The sequence below is a fragment of the Ranitomeya variabilis genome, chromosome 2 (assembly GCF_051348905.1).
Source record: "Ranitomeya variabilis isolate aRanVar5 chromosome 2, aRanVar5.hap1, whole genome shotgun sequence".
Classification (NCBI taxonomy): Eukaryota; Metazoa; Chordata; class Amphibia; order Anura; family Dendrobatidae; genus Ranitomeya; species Ranitomeya variabilis.
Window position 1 is genome coordinate 1,079,010,586 of NC_135233.1, and position 16,918 is coordinate 1,079,027,503.

The window sequence follows — 16,918 nt, forward strand, 5'->3', positions numbered from 1 at the left end:
GCCTACATTCATTCCTTCTCCCCAGTAGCGTTCGCTGGAGAGAAGGAATGAAAAATCAAGGGTTTTTTTTTTTGTGTGTTTAAAATAAAGTTCCTGGTCACCTCCCACCTCCCACCCCCTGTGCGCTCACCCGCTTGCATTAAAATACTCACCCAGCTCTTGCGATGCTTCCTCTCAGCGCAGGCAGCTTGTCCTGTGTGAGCGGTCACGTGGTACCGCTCATTACAGTGATGAATATGCGGCTCCACCCCTATGAAGAACATTATGGAATATTTGGCACATCACTCATCTCAATTACAAAAGAATGATGTTATCTCTGTCAGCAACACCATCAGTTTGACTCAGTATTCTGCACAGAACAGTCTGCCTGATCACAAATAACTAAGAGGGATAATTTTTGGACTTCTTTTAATATTAAAAGAATGAAAAGTCTGCAAAAGCACTGGTACTAAAACAGGCTGTTAGTTCCTACCCAGTTACTTTATACCACTATGGTGAGATAAAGGTTGAATGATGTTGAATATAGTCTTACAATACTTCAGTGTGCCAATCACATCTTTTCAGGATGATTGGATAAATGTGATTCGCAGCATATTAATTTGCCATTTAGTATATTTATTTTAGCCTCGGGATTGTTTATTCAGCTTTGACTTTTGTCAATTTGTTTATCTTTGCTAAAACTTGACTATAAGACTCTTAGTAGAGATGAGAGAATCCATTGGACGAGGATCAAATTTATGTTTAAATTTGCTCATGGTGTTCCAGAAACGCTCATAATAAATACATCAGGATCTGTCTCAAGTCTGTGGTAAGATATTTGTAGGGGAAAAATGTAGAATATAAATGTAGGACACAATGAATCTGCCCAAAGAAGCTGCAATTTTTTTTTTATAGCTTGCTATAATGTATTATTGTGGAGTCCATGCTCTCTAGATTATCTAGACTGGATTAAACTGTATCTATTTATGTGTATATTAGAAAGTTCTAGGACTCTTTACTTCTCTTCTAATCCGCTCCAAGCTCCAGCATTGCTGCTTTGTTGTTCTCTGTTGAACCGGAAGCAATAACATCAGAACTACCAGTCACCTGACCTCTACAGTAAATGTTTGGCTGCAAGTCCAAGGCCGCTAGTCATTGGATCTCTGCAGCCACTGATAGGCTACAGGTTGAGGAGAATATTGGTCAGATTCCCAAGATGAATACAATTTTTCTCCTTTTATCAGATGTGCTGCCCAAAAAATTTTAATGAGTAGGCTCAACAATAGAGATGGGCTAACCCGAATTAGTTTGCTACCGCCCAGCAATGTAACCAGGTGTTGCAGGGTTGGGGGCATTATGGATTATCGGCAGAAAGGTGAGTATAACTTTATTTTTTTATTTTTACATTAAAAAATGGGTAAAAGAGGGCGGAAGTTTTTTTTATTATTTAAGGATTTTTTGTGTGGCTTTATTCATTTTCAACACAGAGAAAGTAACGGGTTAGTAATGGGGGTGTCTGATAGACAACCTGTCCATTACTAACCCAACCTGTCAATTACTAACCCCTGGGCTTTATGTCAGCTGATATTACAAAGTTGACATCAACCCCACAGATATTACCTCACTTGCCATTGCACTTGAGCAAGCTGGAAGACCTGGGCAAAGTGCCAGAATTGACACATCTAATGGTATAGGCCTTTTTGTAGAGGCTGAGAGTTGATGTTTTTATTTTGGAAGGGGCCAATATCCATGACTCCCTTCCCTGCCTATTAATGCAAAAAATAGTGAGGCACCCACACCATTTTTTGTATTATTTACGGTTTAAAATAATTAAAAAATAACTGTGTGCGGTCCCACCAATTTTTAATAACCAGCAAAGGCTAAACAGAAAACTGAAGCCTGATATTAAATAGGCTGGGAAAGCTCCATGGATATTGGCCCCCTCCCAGACTAAAAACATCAGCCCTCAGTTGTCCCCAGAAATGGCGCATCCATTAGATATGCCAATTCTGGTGCTTAGCCTCAGCTCTTGCCCTGGTGCAGTGGCAAGTGGGATAATAATTTGGGTTTGATGTCAGCTTACATCAAGCCCAAAGACACCCCATTACTAGCCCCCATGGTCAAAATTAATAAAGACTCACAGAGAAATTGCTTTTATTGAAAGAAACACTCAGTGAACCTTTTTTACCAATAGTTTAATGTAAAAATAAGAAATCAAATTTCTACTCTTCTTTCTGTCGATAATCCATAATGCCCCCAATGCTGCTACATTTGGTTGCATTGCTCAGTGCTAATTAAATGTTACTCCTCAGTCCAGCAACCAGATAAGATAAGTGTGAGACAGTGTCTGTGTGTGGCCAGCATAATGACCTTATCGCCAGTCACACACAGCCGTATTCTCACTCTAAGCTCAGTGTTACATGGTTGCCGGGTTGAGCGGTAACATTTATTACCGCTCAGCAATGCAACCAGATGTAGCAAAGATTGGGGCAGTATGGATTATAGGCAGGAAGGTGAGTATAACTTTGTTTTATTTTTACATTAGTAAATGGGTAACAGAGGGTTGGGGAGTATTTTTTGTTTTGTTTTTCAATTAAAGGATTTTTTTCTGCGTGTCTTTATTACTTTTAATTATGAGGTTAATAATGAGGAGATCTTATAGATGCCTCTCCATTACTAACCCATGGGCTTGACGTCAGCTCACATTGCAAAGCTGACATCAGCCCAATTTATTACCCCACATGCCACCTCACCAGGACAAGTGGGAAGAGCTGAGGCTAAGCTCCAGACATGGCACATCTCATGGATTTTTTTTGTAGTCTGGGATGGGGCCAATATCCATGGTCGCTTCCCAGGCTATTACTATCAGCCCGCAGCTGTCTGTTTATCCTTTGGTGGTTATTAAATATAGGAGGAGACCCAACATCATTTTTTTGGTGGTAGCCCTACTTTAATAACCAATGAAGGCTAAACAGACAGCTGCGGGCTAATATTGAAAGCATGGGAAGCTCCATGGATAGCGGCATCTTCCCAGAATAATAACACCTGCCCCCAGCTATATAGTTGTACTTGGGGAATCATTATGAAACTGGTGCTTCCTCTTGAACCTTTGCTTTATAAATATTGTAAAAAACAATCTTCTAAAACTCTTATAAAAAAATGAATTTCTTAATATGTAGTGTTGATGTTTTTTTTGTTTTTTTTTAAACAGCCTTTAGCCTGATCTCAAGCCATGGCAAATTATTTGAGTGAATGATTTGTAGGAACATCAATCTTAGGTATTCTCCGCCGTTATCTTGATACTTTCAACTTATCAGGTTCCTTGTCTTCCTCTTTGCCTTCTTCCTCCTTTTATTTCAACCATGATGTCCTTCTCCAGTGATTTCTCTATTTGTATGATGCGTCCAAAGTAGGCAAGTCGTAGCTTGGTGATCCTTCAAGTGACGTGTCTTGCTTGAATTGTTCCAAACTGTATTTGCTTGTTCTTCTTGCCATTGATAACATCCTTCTGTCTTCTTTCTTTATCGTCCAGGTTTCGCATCCATATGTTATCTCAATAAAAAAAAAAGATCAAAGCAGCAGGGCTAATCAGTGATCACTGAGCTATAAAGTCAGTTCTTACTATGTATTTGTTAAAAATATACTTCAGAATTTGGATTTATTGTTTTTTTTTCAGGAAAGCCTTTTGGCAATTTCACCAGTTTAAATGCTGCTGTGGCCAATATCATTGTGGCCATCCTGCTGAGTAAACGATTTGATTACGAGGATCCGACTTTACTAAGACTTATGAGTTTGGTTAATGAGAACATAAGGCTCCTAGGAAGCCCGTGGGTCCGGGTAAGCCCAAATTTCATTGCTTATATAAAATTTAAAAAGATAATCTTGGACTGTAAAATTGATCCTCAGGATAGACCATCAATATCAGATTAAGTGGTTAAGTCTCTAAGCAATAATGCCGATCGGCTGCCTAAAAAGACCAGGGAACTCCAGTACTAAACGTTTAATAATGGCAGAATCTGGTATTCCAGCTTGGTTCTATTCCTTTGGATGGGACTGAACTGGAGCAATTGCAATAACAAGTTAACTAGAGCATTTTGACCCCGTCAATCAAATGATCAATTCCACCTCTATCAATCTAACATTTATAATCTAACCTGTAGTCCAGGAAAACTACTTTAAATGATGGCAATATTTTAATGAATGTTAATCATAAATATTTAGATTTATAAAGGGTTGCAAAATGTTGTGGTTACTTCTAATATATTTATCTTGAAGCAAAAAAGAATATTTTGCAAAGTATCATCTAAGTGATGTCTCCACCCTATAAGTCAATGTCTGACCCTTTTAACGAGCCTTACAGCATTATCAGGGTTAAGACCTATTAAAGGGTTGGACATTGACTTATACAATCTGCATGAGAGCTAGTTTAAATACTGTTTCTCCCTTAGAGAACTGCCTTTAAGACTCCATACTCAGCTGCTCTCTTTAGGAAGAATTAGTCATTTACTCTGCTAAACCTCTTGTTAATATCTTTTTTAGCAGAAAAGTAAAACTTTTTACATTTTGAATATTTGTAGAATTTTATCATCCAAATATCTAAAGTTCATTTACAAAATTACTAGAAATTAAATTTGGATTTGAAGCTCCACTTTTCTTTTTTTTTTTGCAGGCTGTTTCTAAGTAGAGATGGGCGAACCCGAACGGTAAAGTTCGGAGTCCGTACCGACACCTGGTGTCTGTGCACAGACTCTGAACACAGACTTCTCCAGGAAGATCATGCTACTGTTCGGGTTTGGCCATCTGAACAAACTTTGCTGAAAATCAACAAACTTTGCTGGTGTAGGCACTTCAGGCTCAATCACAGCCAATGTCAATGTTGGCATGGCTGTGATTAGCCGGAGCACACTGTGTGTAAGAAAAAAAAAAAAGACATGTGGTCCCAGAGCAGGTAAAAATGTCTGGTTATCAAAAAATAGAGAGGTCCCACGTAATTTTTCTAAATTATGTAAATAAATAATTTTAAAAAATACATGGGATCCCCTCCATTTTTTGACAACCAGCCAGGCTACAGCTTAGGGCTGGTATCCTCAGGCCCTCCCCAGCCTAAAGATAATAGCCCACAGCAGCCCCAGGAATGGTGCATCTATTAGATAACCCAATTACGGCACTTTGACCGGCTCTTCCCACTTGCCCTGGTGTGGTGGGAGGCAGATTGATAGGTTAGAGATAGATGGCAGCTGTTTTATGTCTACTGATATTAAGCCCAGTGGTTAGTAATTGAGAGAAGTCTACAAAATGCCCCCATTCCTATCCCCAAAGTAAAAGTTAAATAAAGACACACATGATAAAGTCCTTTAAACCTTTCACGACATGCTCCTTACTAGTATGGCGCATGTCGTGTCTCCCCCTTTGATGTGGGCTCCGGCGGTGAACCCACATCAAAGTCGCGACATGTCAGCTGTTTTGTACAGCTAACATGTGCGCACAATAGCGGCAGGTGGAATTACGATCCACCTGCCGCTATTAACCCTTTAAATGCCACTGTCAAACGCTGACAGCGGCATTTAACTAACGCTTTGAGCTGCGCGGCTGGAAATTCGCGCATCGCCGACCCCGGTCATATGATCGGGGGTAAGCTATGTGTCAGCATAGTAACCAGAGGTCTCCTTGAGATCTCTATGGTTGCTGATGCCGGCTTGCTATGCACACCAACTTGTGGTCAGCGCTCATAGCAAGCCTGCAATTCAACTACATAGGAGCGATCTGAGCAGCGCTCCTACGTAGCTGAGACGATCCAGTTGTGCCATCTTCCAGCCTCCCATGGAGGCTATTGAAGCATGGAAAAGTTAAAAAAAAGTTTCAAAAAATGTGAAAAAAATAAAAAAATATAAAAGTTTAAATCACCCCCCTTTCGCCCCATTCAAATTAAAACAATAAAAAAACAAACCTACAGATATTTGGTATTGCCGCATTCAGAATCGCCCAATCTATCAATAAAAAAGGGATTAACCTGATCGCTAAACAGCGTAGCAAGAAAAAAATTAAAAACGCCCTAATCACATTTTTTGGTCGCCGCGACATTGTATTAAAATGCAATAACGGGTGATCAAAAGAACGTATCTGCACAAAAGTGGTATCATTAAAAATGTCAGGTTGGCACACAAAAACTAAGCCCTCCCCTGACCCGAGATCCCGAAAAATGGAGACGTTGCGGGTATCGGAAAATGGAGCAATTTTTTTTTTTTTTTTTTGCAAAGTTTTGAATTTTTTTCTACCACTTAGATAAAAAATAACCTAGACATGTTTGGTGTCTATGAACTCATAATGACCTGTAGAATTATAATGGCATTATAATGTCATTTTTAGCTTTTAGTGAACGTAGCAAAAAAGCCAAACAAAAAACAAGTGTGGGATTTTACATTTTTGCAATTTCACCACACTTGGATTTTTTTTCCTGTTTTCTAGTACAAGATATGGTAAAACCAATAGTGTCTTTCAAACGCACAACTCGTCCTGCAAAAAATAAGTCCTCAGATGGCCATATTGACGGAAAAATAAAAAAGTTATGGCTCTGGGAAGGAGGGGAGCGAAAAACGAAAATGCAAAAAGGAAAAAGGGCTGCGTCTTGAAGGGGTTAATTGAAATAAAGACAGAACCATTTATTTGAAATATACACTGCCTGCCATCTTTCATTTGTTACTGTAAAATATAACAATAATAAAACACCATATTACTCACCTGACTTACGATAATCCAGATGTCCCTGCTCCATCTCTGCTACATCCGGGTTGCATGGCAGAGTGATGGCATTATGTGACTGCTCACACGTGAATCCAGGAGCCACTGAGCTGAGCGTGAGAACTTTACTACGTGTAACCAGGGCTGATGTCATTGAGATTACACCAGTCACATTCCCACACTCAGCTCAGCATATGCTGGACTCGCGGGTAAGCAGTCGCATCATGCCATCCCTAAGCCCTGCAATTCAGATGTAGCAGAGTTGGAACAGGGACATATGGAATATCGTCAGACAAGTGAGGAATGTGGTATATTATTTTTTTTATTTTACAATAATAGGTGAAAGAGGGTGTGGAATGTTTATTTCAAATAAGAGTCTATTTTTATTTCAATTAAAGGACTTTATTCTGTGTGTCTTTATTACAATATGACTATGGAGTTAGTAATGAGGGTGTTTTATAGTTGCCTTTCTATTACTTACCCCTGGGTTTGATGTCAGCAGACATTACAAAGCTGACATCAAACTCACAAACATTACCCCACCTGCCACCGCACCAGAGCAAGTGGGAAGAGCGAGGCTAAGCGCCTGATTTGGCACATCTTATGGATGCCCTGTTTTGTGGGGTGGATGAGAGCTGATGTTGTTAGTCTTGGAGGGGGCCAATATACATGGCCCTTTCTTAGGCTATTAATTTCAGCCTGCAACTGTCTGTTTGACCTTTGCTGGATATTGAATATAGAGGGACCCACATAACTTTTTAGCAAAATATCCCCTATAATAACCAGTAAAGGCTAAGCAGACAGCTTTGAGCTGATATTAATAGTCTTGGAACCTTTATGAGAATTGGCTCATTCCCCAGAATATTAGCATCGGTCCCAAGCTGTCAGCTTTCACTCAGCTGGTTATGAATATTATGAGGGGCACCACTTTTTTTTATTTATTTTGTCATTTATTAAAAAAATACATTGTACAGTAAAATACATGCACTGACTGCACTATATAACACTGACATTTTTAAGATAATGCTCAGACGCCGGCTGATGAGAGTAATACCTTCATTAGCGACCCTAGTCACAGATGCTGGGCTGGCTTCCACATTGTCATTTGTTTCACAGTGTGGGAACTGCAACATTCTGACAGCCGTTAATGTGTAAGGGTACCATTGATCAGTCCTGGGGTTTCCCGTGCTGTCACACAGATGACAGGGTTGGAAACATTGGGTGTTTGGGCCCCCATTCAATTGAATGGTACCAGGTCTCAATTTGTTCACCGTTCTGGTACCCAAACCAAACTTTTTTTAAAAGTTTGGCAGAACCTGCAAGACCTGAACATCCATGGTCTCGCCCATCACTATTTCTAAGGCCATGTTCACACATTCAGTAATTGATCAGTATTTCACTTCAGTATTTGTAACCAGTAGTAGGTGAAAAATGCAGAAGTGGTGCAAGTGTTTCGATTATTCTTTTCCTTTCATTGTTTCAATCCTCATTTTGACTTACAAATACTGAATGTGCAAACGTGGCCTAATAGAAAAACTACTGTTTTCCAGGTATAAAATATAGCATGATTGTTAGTAATTATAAATACAGTTAATTACAAATGATTTTTTAAATTTGTTTGATCTCAAGGGGTATTGATTCTTCTTGCCAAAATCATCTTGGACTTAAACTTTCTCAAGGAGCATTGTAATAAAGAATATTATGCACAATAATTCTCTTCCTTCTGTAAGGAGAGCTACTTTGTATTAACAATATTTTAATTTAATTTTGATCATTTTTTAAACTCTCAGAAATTATCAAGTATCGAACCAATGTTCCTCATGTGTCAACGTATTTTGCATATTCTATAATTTATGCTAAATATATTAATTCCATACATTCATTTGATTCAATGTTTTAAAAATCATATTTTATTTATTTAGTTGTACAATAGTTTTCCATCCATAATGGACATGCTACCAGGAGCTCACAACACAATTTTTGAAAACCTTAAAGAGTTTCAAAGTTTTATTAGAACGACATTCACAAAACATAAGAAAGAACTGGATGTAAATGACCAGAGGAACCTTGTTGATGCCTTCTTAGCAAAACAACAAGAGGTAAGAGGTTTCACTGATTATTAGAAAAATATTTAGAATTCATGGTTAATTTGCTCCATAAAATCACTGAAAAAGAACACTAATGCTGATAATTAGAACTTCTAGTTTGGTAGATGCTTGAGATACATAATTAGGCAGTGGTCTTACAAGTGGACCCCACTCAACTGGACCAACATGTGCTGCTGGTCAAGATTCCACCCCTTAGTATATCTGGTATATCCGTGATGCAGTTACTGACAGCTCAGTTGTCCAGTCTGGTGCAGGGGCGTGATAAGCTGTCAGTGGTTGATTGACATCTTGGCCGACTAATCTGGGACTGGGAGGTCTTCAGGTGTTTCCTGTCCCAGGTGATTGCCCAACTACTTAGCTGGGCTGTCAGTCTCAGACCTCTTCCAGCCGTAGCTTTGCCTAAGTGTGGTTGGTTTTCTCTGTGCCTAGTGTTTTTCCTGGATGATCTGTAGTTGACTAACCTTGAACCTCTTTCTGACCTCCATCTGTTTAACCCCTTTGCACTGATCCACTATCCTCCTGATATTTTGACTTCAGACTGTTACCCGACTTGCATCTTTATCTCTTCACTTTGTTTATGATGTATCCGCCTGGCTTTTGACCTCACTCCTTCACTATCCTGACTCAAGGCTTGTCCATGAGAAGTGACTCAGCGTCACACTGCCAAAATGTAATTATATTTATAGTTCTGCTAAAGTTATTCGTGTATTAGATAAATATCATCTGAACCTGAACATTTTTGTGGGATCAGCTTATTATCTCATGTGTATGAGGTTTTCGTAAGGCCAATGTGGGGAGAAAGAAGGAACAGGCATTGTGCATTTTAGTATCTCTGGTCCTTTCTTCTAGTTAATTAAATTTAGATTGTGAGCCCCAATGGAGACAGTGTTGCCATTGTCTGTTAAGTTTTCTGGAAAGGTAAAGTGCTATATAAGTGAGCTAAATACATAAATAATATGAATAAGCTGCTGCAAGTAAGGTCTGGTGATAGATTTGCCTATACGCACCCTCCAAGTTCAAGAGATCTGACAAATATTACATGTGTTTAAGTGTCCTTTGGTGGCAGATATCAGTGAAATGAAGACCTGGGCAGATTTGATTTCAATATGTCTGATGCTTTTTTGCCATGGAAGATAAGATTCTGTCAGGAAGATCTGCAACAAAGGTGCTTTCATGATCTAGTCCGGGTTTTGAGTCCTGTCTGCTCTTTTTCTGGCCTGATCATGTCAAGGGTTAACTTTGCTCTGCCTCATTCTGGGTTCAGGTTTGTTATTTAGCTCCGCTGCATCCTGCAGGCTGTGTCAGTTATAGTTTCTGCCTACGGCGTGTGTAGCTGACTCTGCGTACCCTATTTCGTCCTGCTGCTTTGTTGACTGTACTTGTGTCTGTTTATTCCCCTCCTCCTGTCTTGACTGTGTTCCCCGTTCGTGTTTGGATTTCCTGGTACCTGACTTGACTTGGACTCTGACCTGCTGTCTTGTTTCTTGTCTTTGGCATATCTCCTCCTGACCAATTTTGACCCATTTGGCTTGTTTCTCACTCTGTGCTTGGTTATTCCTTTGGTACTGCACTACAAACTAATATCGCCCCGGCTTGTTTTACTATTTCGCTGCCACCTAGTGGTGGCCTTGCTGCTGCGCTGCTGGTCTGCTCCTATTGCCATCTAGTGGAGCTGCATCTACCTGCATAGCAGCAGTGTGACAGTGCCTATAAGCATTTTATAAATCACAGTTATTTCAAAGACAAACAGGTTAAACAGTGATCTAATGTGTCTTCATGAGTGATATTGGAGACATTAAGGTTTGGGCATGTTGGATTTTAATATGCCTGTTTGTTTGATTCTATGGGAGATAAAATGAAGTTGAAAGGGTTTGCTACCAAACTTACCAATATACATTAGATAAATAATGGTTAAACCCTTCAAGTTAAATAGTAATAGTTCATGTAAATAAAATGGGTAACATCATTTTGATGAAAAAAAGTGTGAAAGTCATCCCACCGCGAAAAGGTGTACACTAATTTGGACAGTCCTTTCTCTAGTATTGAACTTGTCTATCAGCAGACCTCAAAATAGATGGAGCAGAGAAGGAACCAGGCCCTATTGTACAGTCACCTGCTCATGCTAAGCTTTGTAAACTAATTGACTACCTCAAAAGGGAATGCTGTCCCTGTTTGTAGAAAGTACAAGAAACTACAGCAAAACCTAAGAAATGAGCCGGAAAATAAGCTGGTATAAGTGCAATGTGTAGATGCACGTCACACTGTGGCTACCTAACAGACAAAACCTAAGATAAAAACAAAATGAGCAAATACCCTGTAGTAGGTAAATAAATAGTAATAGTAGATAATAAACAGTACCACACTGGCGCTAGTGAAATAGGATATGTGCCAGCTGCTGATATCAGACGGGTGCCGTGACTCGCCCGTCACACCTATTTGTGAAACAAGAATACTCAAAGAATGAGATATCGCGCTGTAGCACTATTTGTGTGAACCCACCTATTCAATTCAATAGAAGCCTATACAAATATGCCATGGACTAAAGATAGAATGACAATAGCATAACTGGTAAAATAAATAAAATCACAATAATACTATGGAATGTAGAATATACTATATAATAGTGAACTGCCACCACTTCAAGTACCAAGAATAATATAAATAAATAAATGATTAATATATGATTAGTATATGTGCAGCAAATGAGCCATGCTCCTTACCTAAATGGTAGCCTGAGGCGAATAACAGCTGGTACAGCGATGTAAGTGATAGATGTCAATAACTTGCGGTGCTAGGCGGCAGAAGTAGGTATCAGAATAGCCTGTGCTGTGCTGGTATAACGATACTGGTACTATGGTGCCAGTAGCTGGAAATGCTATATACTTGGCGGCAGGAGTAAGTGTCCAAAGAAAGTTAGCCCCTTTGTGTCCTGTGCTACACGCCGTAGGCCCTTGTGACGTCACACGCTGCAGTCTAGCAGCGGCGGCCATTCTTTCACACGCGCATCCAGGACCGCTACCGGCCGGAGTGCTCCTGGCTCTGCGCGTTCGTAGAATACAGCCCTTTCTTTGGACACTTACTCCTGCCACCAAGTATATAGCATTTCCAGCTACTGGCACCATAGTACCAGTATCGTTATACCAGCACAGCACAGGCTATTCTGATACCTACTTCTGCCGCCTAGCACCGCAAGTTATTGACATCTATCACTTACATCGCTGTACCAGCTGTTATTCGCCTCAGGCTACCATTTAGGTAAGGAGCATGGCTCATTTGCTGCACATATACTAATCATATATTAATCATTTATTTATTTATATTATTCTTGGTACTTGAAGTGGTGGCAGTTCACTATTATATAGTATATTCTACATTCCATAGTATTATTGTGATTTTATTTATTTTACCAGTTATGCTATTGTCATTCTATCTTTAGTCCATGGCATATTTGTATAGGCTTCTATTGAATTGAATAGGTGGGTTCACACAAATAGTGCTACAGCGCGATATCTCATTCTTTGAGTAAATAGTAATAGTACATGCATTCCTTCATGACAAGGTCTACCCATTGGGCAGGTGGTTGCATAGTCGGGCCTGGGTCCTGCTCTGCCCCATCTTTATTGAGGTCGGCAGACACAAGGTGAGGTTTTAATACCAGATACAGCGTATAACCATTTTCATTTCGTGCATCTTGTCATGATGGGATGGCTTTTACACTTTTTTGATGAAAATAGTGTCAACTAAGTACCCTATGTTATTATATGTTGCTATGCGGTATTACTATTTATTTACTTACTACAGGGTATATACTCACTGTTAGAGTTGGCGGAATGCACCAAATATATATTTATTAGAAATAGTAGGTGTGTTCGCAACCCGGGATCCACCGTGCAGGAAAGAACCTGCTGCTAGATATGGCGGTACAAAATAGTAGAATAAACAAACTCTGTTACTTCACGGAGTCTGTTAGCAAAGAGAACGCTGTGCTCTGTTTAGGTCACAGAGGAACACAGCTACTTAGTAGAGCAGGTAGTGGTCATGCAGTCAAATGCAAACACGCAGCTCCTCTCCAGTGGAGCCGGAATTCTATGGCTATACGCCAGCCCTGAATCCACTCACATGAAACTCCTCGCCGGAGGTGCCAGCATTCTTGGGGCTTATTTCAGCCGGGTCCCTGAATACACACACACATGAAACTCCTTGCCGGAGGAGCCAGCATTCTAGGGGCTTAGTCCCAGAAAAGCCTGCTCGCCGCAGACCAGTGCAGGGTACAATAGCAGAGCCTGGAGAGGCAGCAGTAACCCTTTGCACAGTATCAGATTCAGTGAGACGCTGGGACCGACGTCTCCGCTGAGCAGGCTCCACTGCAGCTGATGCAGAATGGGAGACCGCAGCAGACATGGTTCGAGATTCGCCCTGTGCAGCGGCGGGCACTCGACTCCTAACACTCACCTTGTTTTTTTTTCTTGAGCTTTGTTAAATGACCACAATGAGAACATACACCAAACATTGCACTTATACCAACATATGTTCCGGTTCATGTCTTTGCCTTTGACCTTATTCTTTGACTGAACGACGTTAGAACGTTCTTCACATATAGTGTATTTTTCATAGGGCAAGCAGGAATCCAGTCAGTATTACCACAATGAGAACCTGACTGTGCTCGTGGGAGATCTGTTTGGTGCTGGAATGGAGACCACTTCAACCACGTTGAGATGGGGTCTTCTACTAATGATAAAATATCCAGAAGTACAAGGTAAGTCAATTAAAACAACAAACAGTTATAGTGGATGTCTAATGCTGACTCCCCTTTTCTACATGCCCTATTAGAGCATTGAAGCTGATCCCTTTTACTCTTTTGCCTACTAATTAATAAACATTTCTGCCTTTGCAGAAAAAGTTCATAGTGAAATTGATAAAGTGATCGGGTCGGCTCAACTTCAGATGGAGCACAGGAAGCAAATGCCGTACACAGATGCTGTTGTCCATGAAATTCAACGCTTTGGGGATATTGCACCGACTACACTGCCACATGTGGCGTCTCAAGATGTAACGTTCAGAGGCTTTTTCATTCCAAAAGTAATCACCTCAACCCTTTAATTGTGTACCTGTCAACCATGCCATGCAAAAGGTTATGCAAATTGCCTTTTCAGAGAGGAAGAGGACTTGAACCCTAGAGCTACATTTTTGCATAACTCCGCGTCACACAAAAAGTTTGAGACTTTTCAAATTTATGCCAGTATTCAGGTATAATTTCTTTGATGAATTGGGATGATAGTACTTGTTTTACTAGGATAAATAGGTTTATTTGCATAAAAAAGAGATATAATATGAAAACCTTATAAGGTACATACATGGACATCTCAACTCCACCAGTGCAAAAGCCATTGGTACATTTCTGGCTCGTACAAGGATGTTTCTAGTAGAGAATGCTCTCTATGATTGCCATTTCTTGAGCCATGGCATAAAAGTGATAGCATGTGGCATGTGATATGGCCTAAAAGTGCACTTTCAAGGATCACCAGATGTAAGAACTTTGTCTGAAGCCAAGCAAAGGAATGGATGCTGGCTTTCCATTGGAGCTCATTCCTAGAACACCAAAACTTTACTATTTGTTAGATGCATTAAATTGATCACATTGTACATATTAAATCCTTTAATGCTATTTTGATAATATCTGCTTTCTCCCGCCCCCAGGGAACTTCTATCCTCCCGGTGCTGCATTCTATACACAAAGACAAAGAATACTTTGAGAAAGCAGATGAGTTTTATCCAGAACACTTTCTTGACTCAAATGGAAATTTCAAAAAGAATGAGGCCTTCATACCGTTCTCAATAGGTAACATCAATGCTTATATTGTAAAAGTCTAGGACAGCACCTTGCTGATGTAATAGATGCTATTTGTAGCACATAATTCATACTGGAGCATTATCAATCAGCTAGAATGGGATTTGCAACCATCTCAAAAACGCCACTCTGCAGTCATTGAAGAGTAGTCAGACTTCAAATTGGTTGGTGTTTAAAAAACTCAGGAAGGATGCCATTGGTAGCCACTCTCTTTTTTGTCCCATTTTCCATTACACTATATGATAAAATCAATGGTATCACTCAAAAGTACAACTCGTGCCACATAAAACAAGCCCCCAAAGACGGGGAGGAAAAAACGAAAATGGAAAATCGCAAGGTGGTGAAGTGATTTAACTGTTAGGAAAGGAAGTAGATTCTTCCTTTGGTTGTGTTCACACTATGACTTCATACTTCATGTTAATGTTGCAATTTTCTAAAAATATAATTTTTGGCAAAGATTTTCAAAAATCTTCACAAACGCAGTTATTTGTCTGCAATTTTGTAAAAATGTAGCAAACACCTCCCTCGGGATGATTGCATTGTGTGAGTCTACCCTAAGGAAGTTGAAAAACTCTGCTTCATTTTATGAGACCAGTGCTATTTGGGGGACCCACTTACAGATTTTACTTTAGAACCTGGAGCTTCTGGTGACACATTGTTTCCCTCATAGGCAGAATTTTGACTTTACTGTATCTGGTGCTTAGGCTAGTTTCACACTAGCTTTTTACTGAGCTGGGGAGGGCTGCGGACTTCCTCCGTGAAGCCCCACCCACAGCCGCACCTCTGCTGCTCAGCTCCGCCTATGTACGCATGCGGCCTGCGTACCTATCGTTAACATTAGGTACGCAGGTCGTGCGGATGTATGCGGATGCCTCCGTATGCGTCATTTTGACGATGCAGAGAAAAAATAAATTCCAACTAGCTGCGTTCGACGTGGGTCGCCGCATCGTCAAAACGATGCATGCAGAGGCATCCGCATACATCCGCACGACCTGCATACCTAATGTTAAAAATAGGTGTGCAGGCCACATGCGGATGTAGGCAGAGCTGAGCGGCGGAGGTGGATGTCCCCAGCTCAACAAAACGCTAGTGTGAAACTAGCCTTAGAGATTTTGCTATTGGTTTCTAAGTGCTGCTAACGTCAGTTGAATCTCCTTTTGACCTAGTAGAATCATATACTCTTCTTATGACTTAATTATAATATGTTTTTTAATTATGCTTTCTAGGTAGAAGAAGCTGTGCTGGGGAGACTTTGGCTAAAATGGAGATCTTTCTGTTTTTCACATCACTTTTGCAACATTTCACATTCAAGGCCCCACCAGGTGCTCAATTGGACCTTACTCCTGCATTGGGGTCTACAAATCCACCCAAACCTTTCGAAATCTGTGCAATACCTCGAAACTAAGACATGGCGCCCAGTAATTCTTATATGCAAAATATTGATGGCTCACATAACAATAAAAAAATAAATGAGTGAATTAAAGAGCAGGGCACTTGCCTGACCGGCTTGCTTCTTTTCCCTTTCTTAGCCCATGTGATTGGTACCAAAGGTGTCTTATCATTCATTTATTCCTGCAGTTATGTTTTGATTCATTATGGGCATGATCACAGATATTTATGTGAAAAATATGGTTAGTCTAGTGGATCTTTGTTCTGATCACTGGCATATTTCCTTGGGATCAGGAGGAGAAAAGTTAGGACTGGTGGTTTATTATATCTGTGAGACAGGTATCTAACTGTATGTAAAAAAATAAGAGCTCTGGAGCTTCAAGAACCCCTCCCACTGTTAATGATTTAATGTGTATATTCCTCATGATGGTTATGCTATGTTTTTTATAATGTGCATGCAAATTTTTCAATAAAGCATTGAGTTGTTCATTTTGCAATTTCTTGCAATATACACTATATACAGAGCACTAGTAACACATTCATTATACTGTGCCTTGTGAAAGTATTCGGCCCCCTGGAACTTTTCAACCTTTTCCACATATCATGCTTCAAACATAAATAAACTAAATGTAAATTTTTGGTGAAGAATCAACAAGTGGAACACAATTGTGAAGTAGAACAAAATTTATTGGTTATTTTAAATTTTTGTGGAAGTTCAAAAACTGAAAAGTGGGGCGTGCAATATTATTTGTCTCCTTTAACTTTATACTTTGTTTGCGCCACCTTTTGCTGTGATCACAGCTGCAAGTCGCTTGGGGTATGTCTCTATCAGTTTTGTACATCCAGAGACTGAAAT

General features: G+C 40.0%; 1 protein-coding gene across 1 annotated transcript in view; it reads left to right on the top strand.

The window, feature by feature from the left end:
* LOC143808713 (cytochrome P450 2K4-like) overlaps nt 1-16,549 on the top strand; it is a 29,896-nt gene extending 13,347 nt beyond the window's left edge. The window contains exons 5-10 of the mRNA XM_077291643.1: nt 3,656-3,816; nt 8,640-8,816; nt 13,440-13,581; nt 13,720-13,904; nt 14,523-14,664; nt 15,900-16,549. Coding sequence (XP_077147758.1) covers nt 3,656-3,816; nt 8,640-8,816; nt 13,440-13,581; nt 13,720-13,904; nt 14,523-14,664; nt 15,900-16,078 — 986 coding nt within the window. The 3' untranslated portion in view covers nt 16,079-16,549. The remainder of the gene's footprint in view (nt 1-3,655; nt 3,817-8,639; nt 8,817-13,439; nt 13,582-13,719; nt 13,905-14,522; nt 14,665-15,899) is intronic.
* The last annotated feature ends 369 nt before the right edge of the window (nt 16,550-16,918 follow it).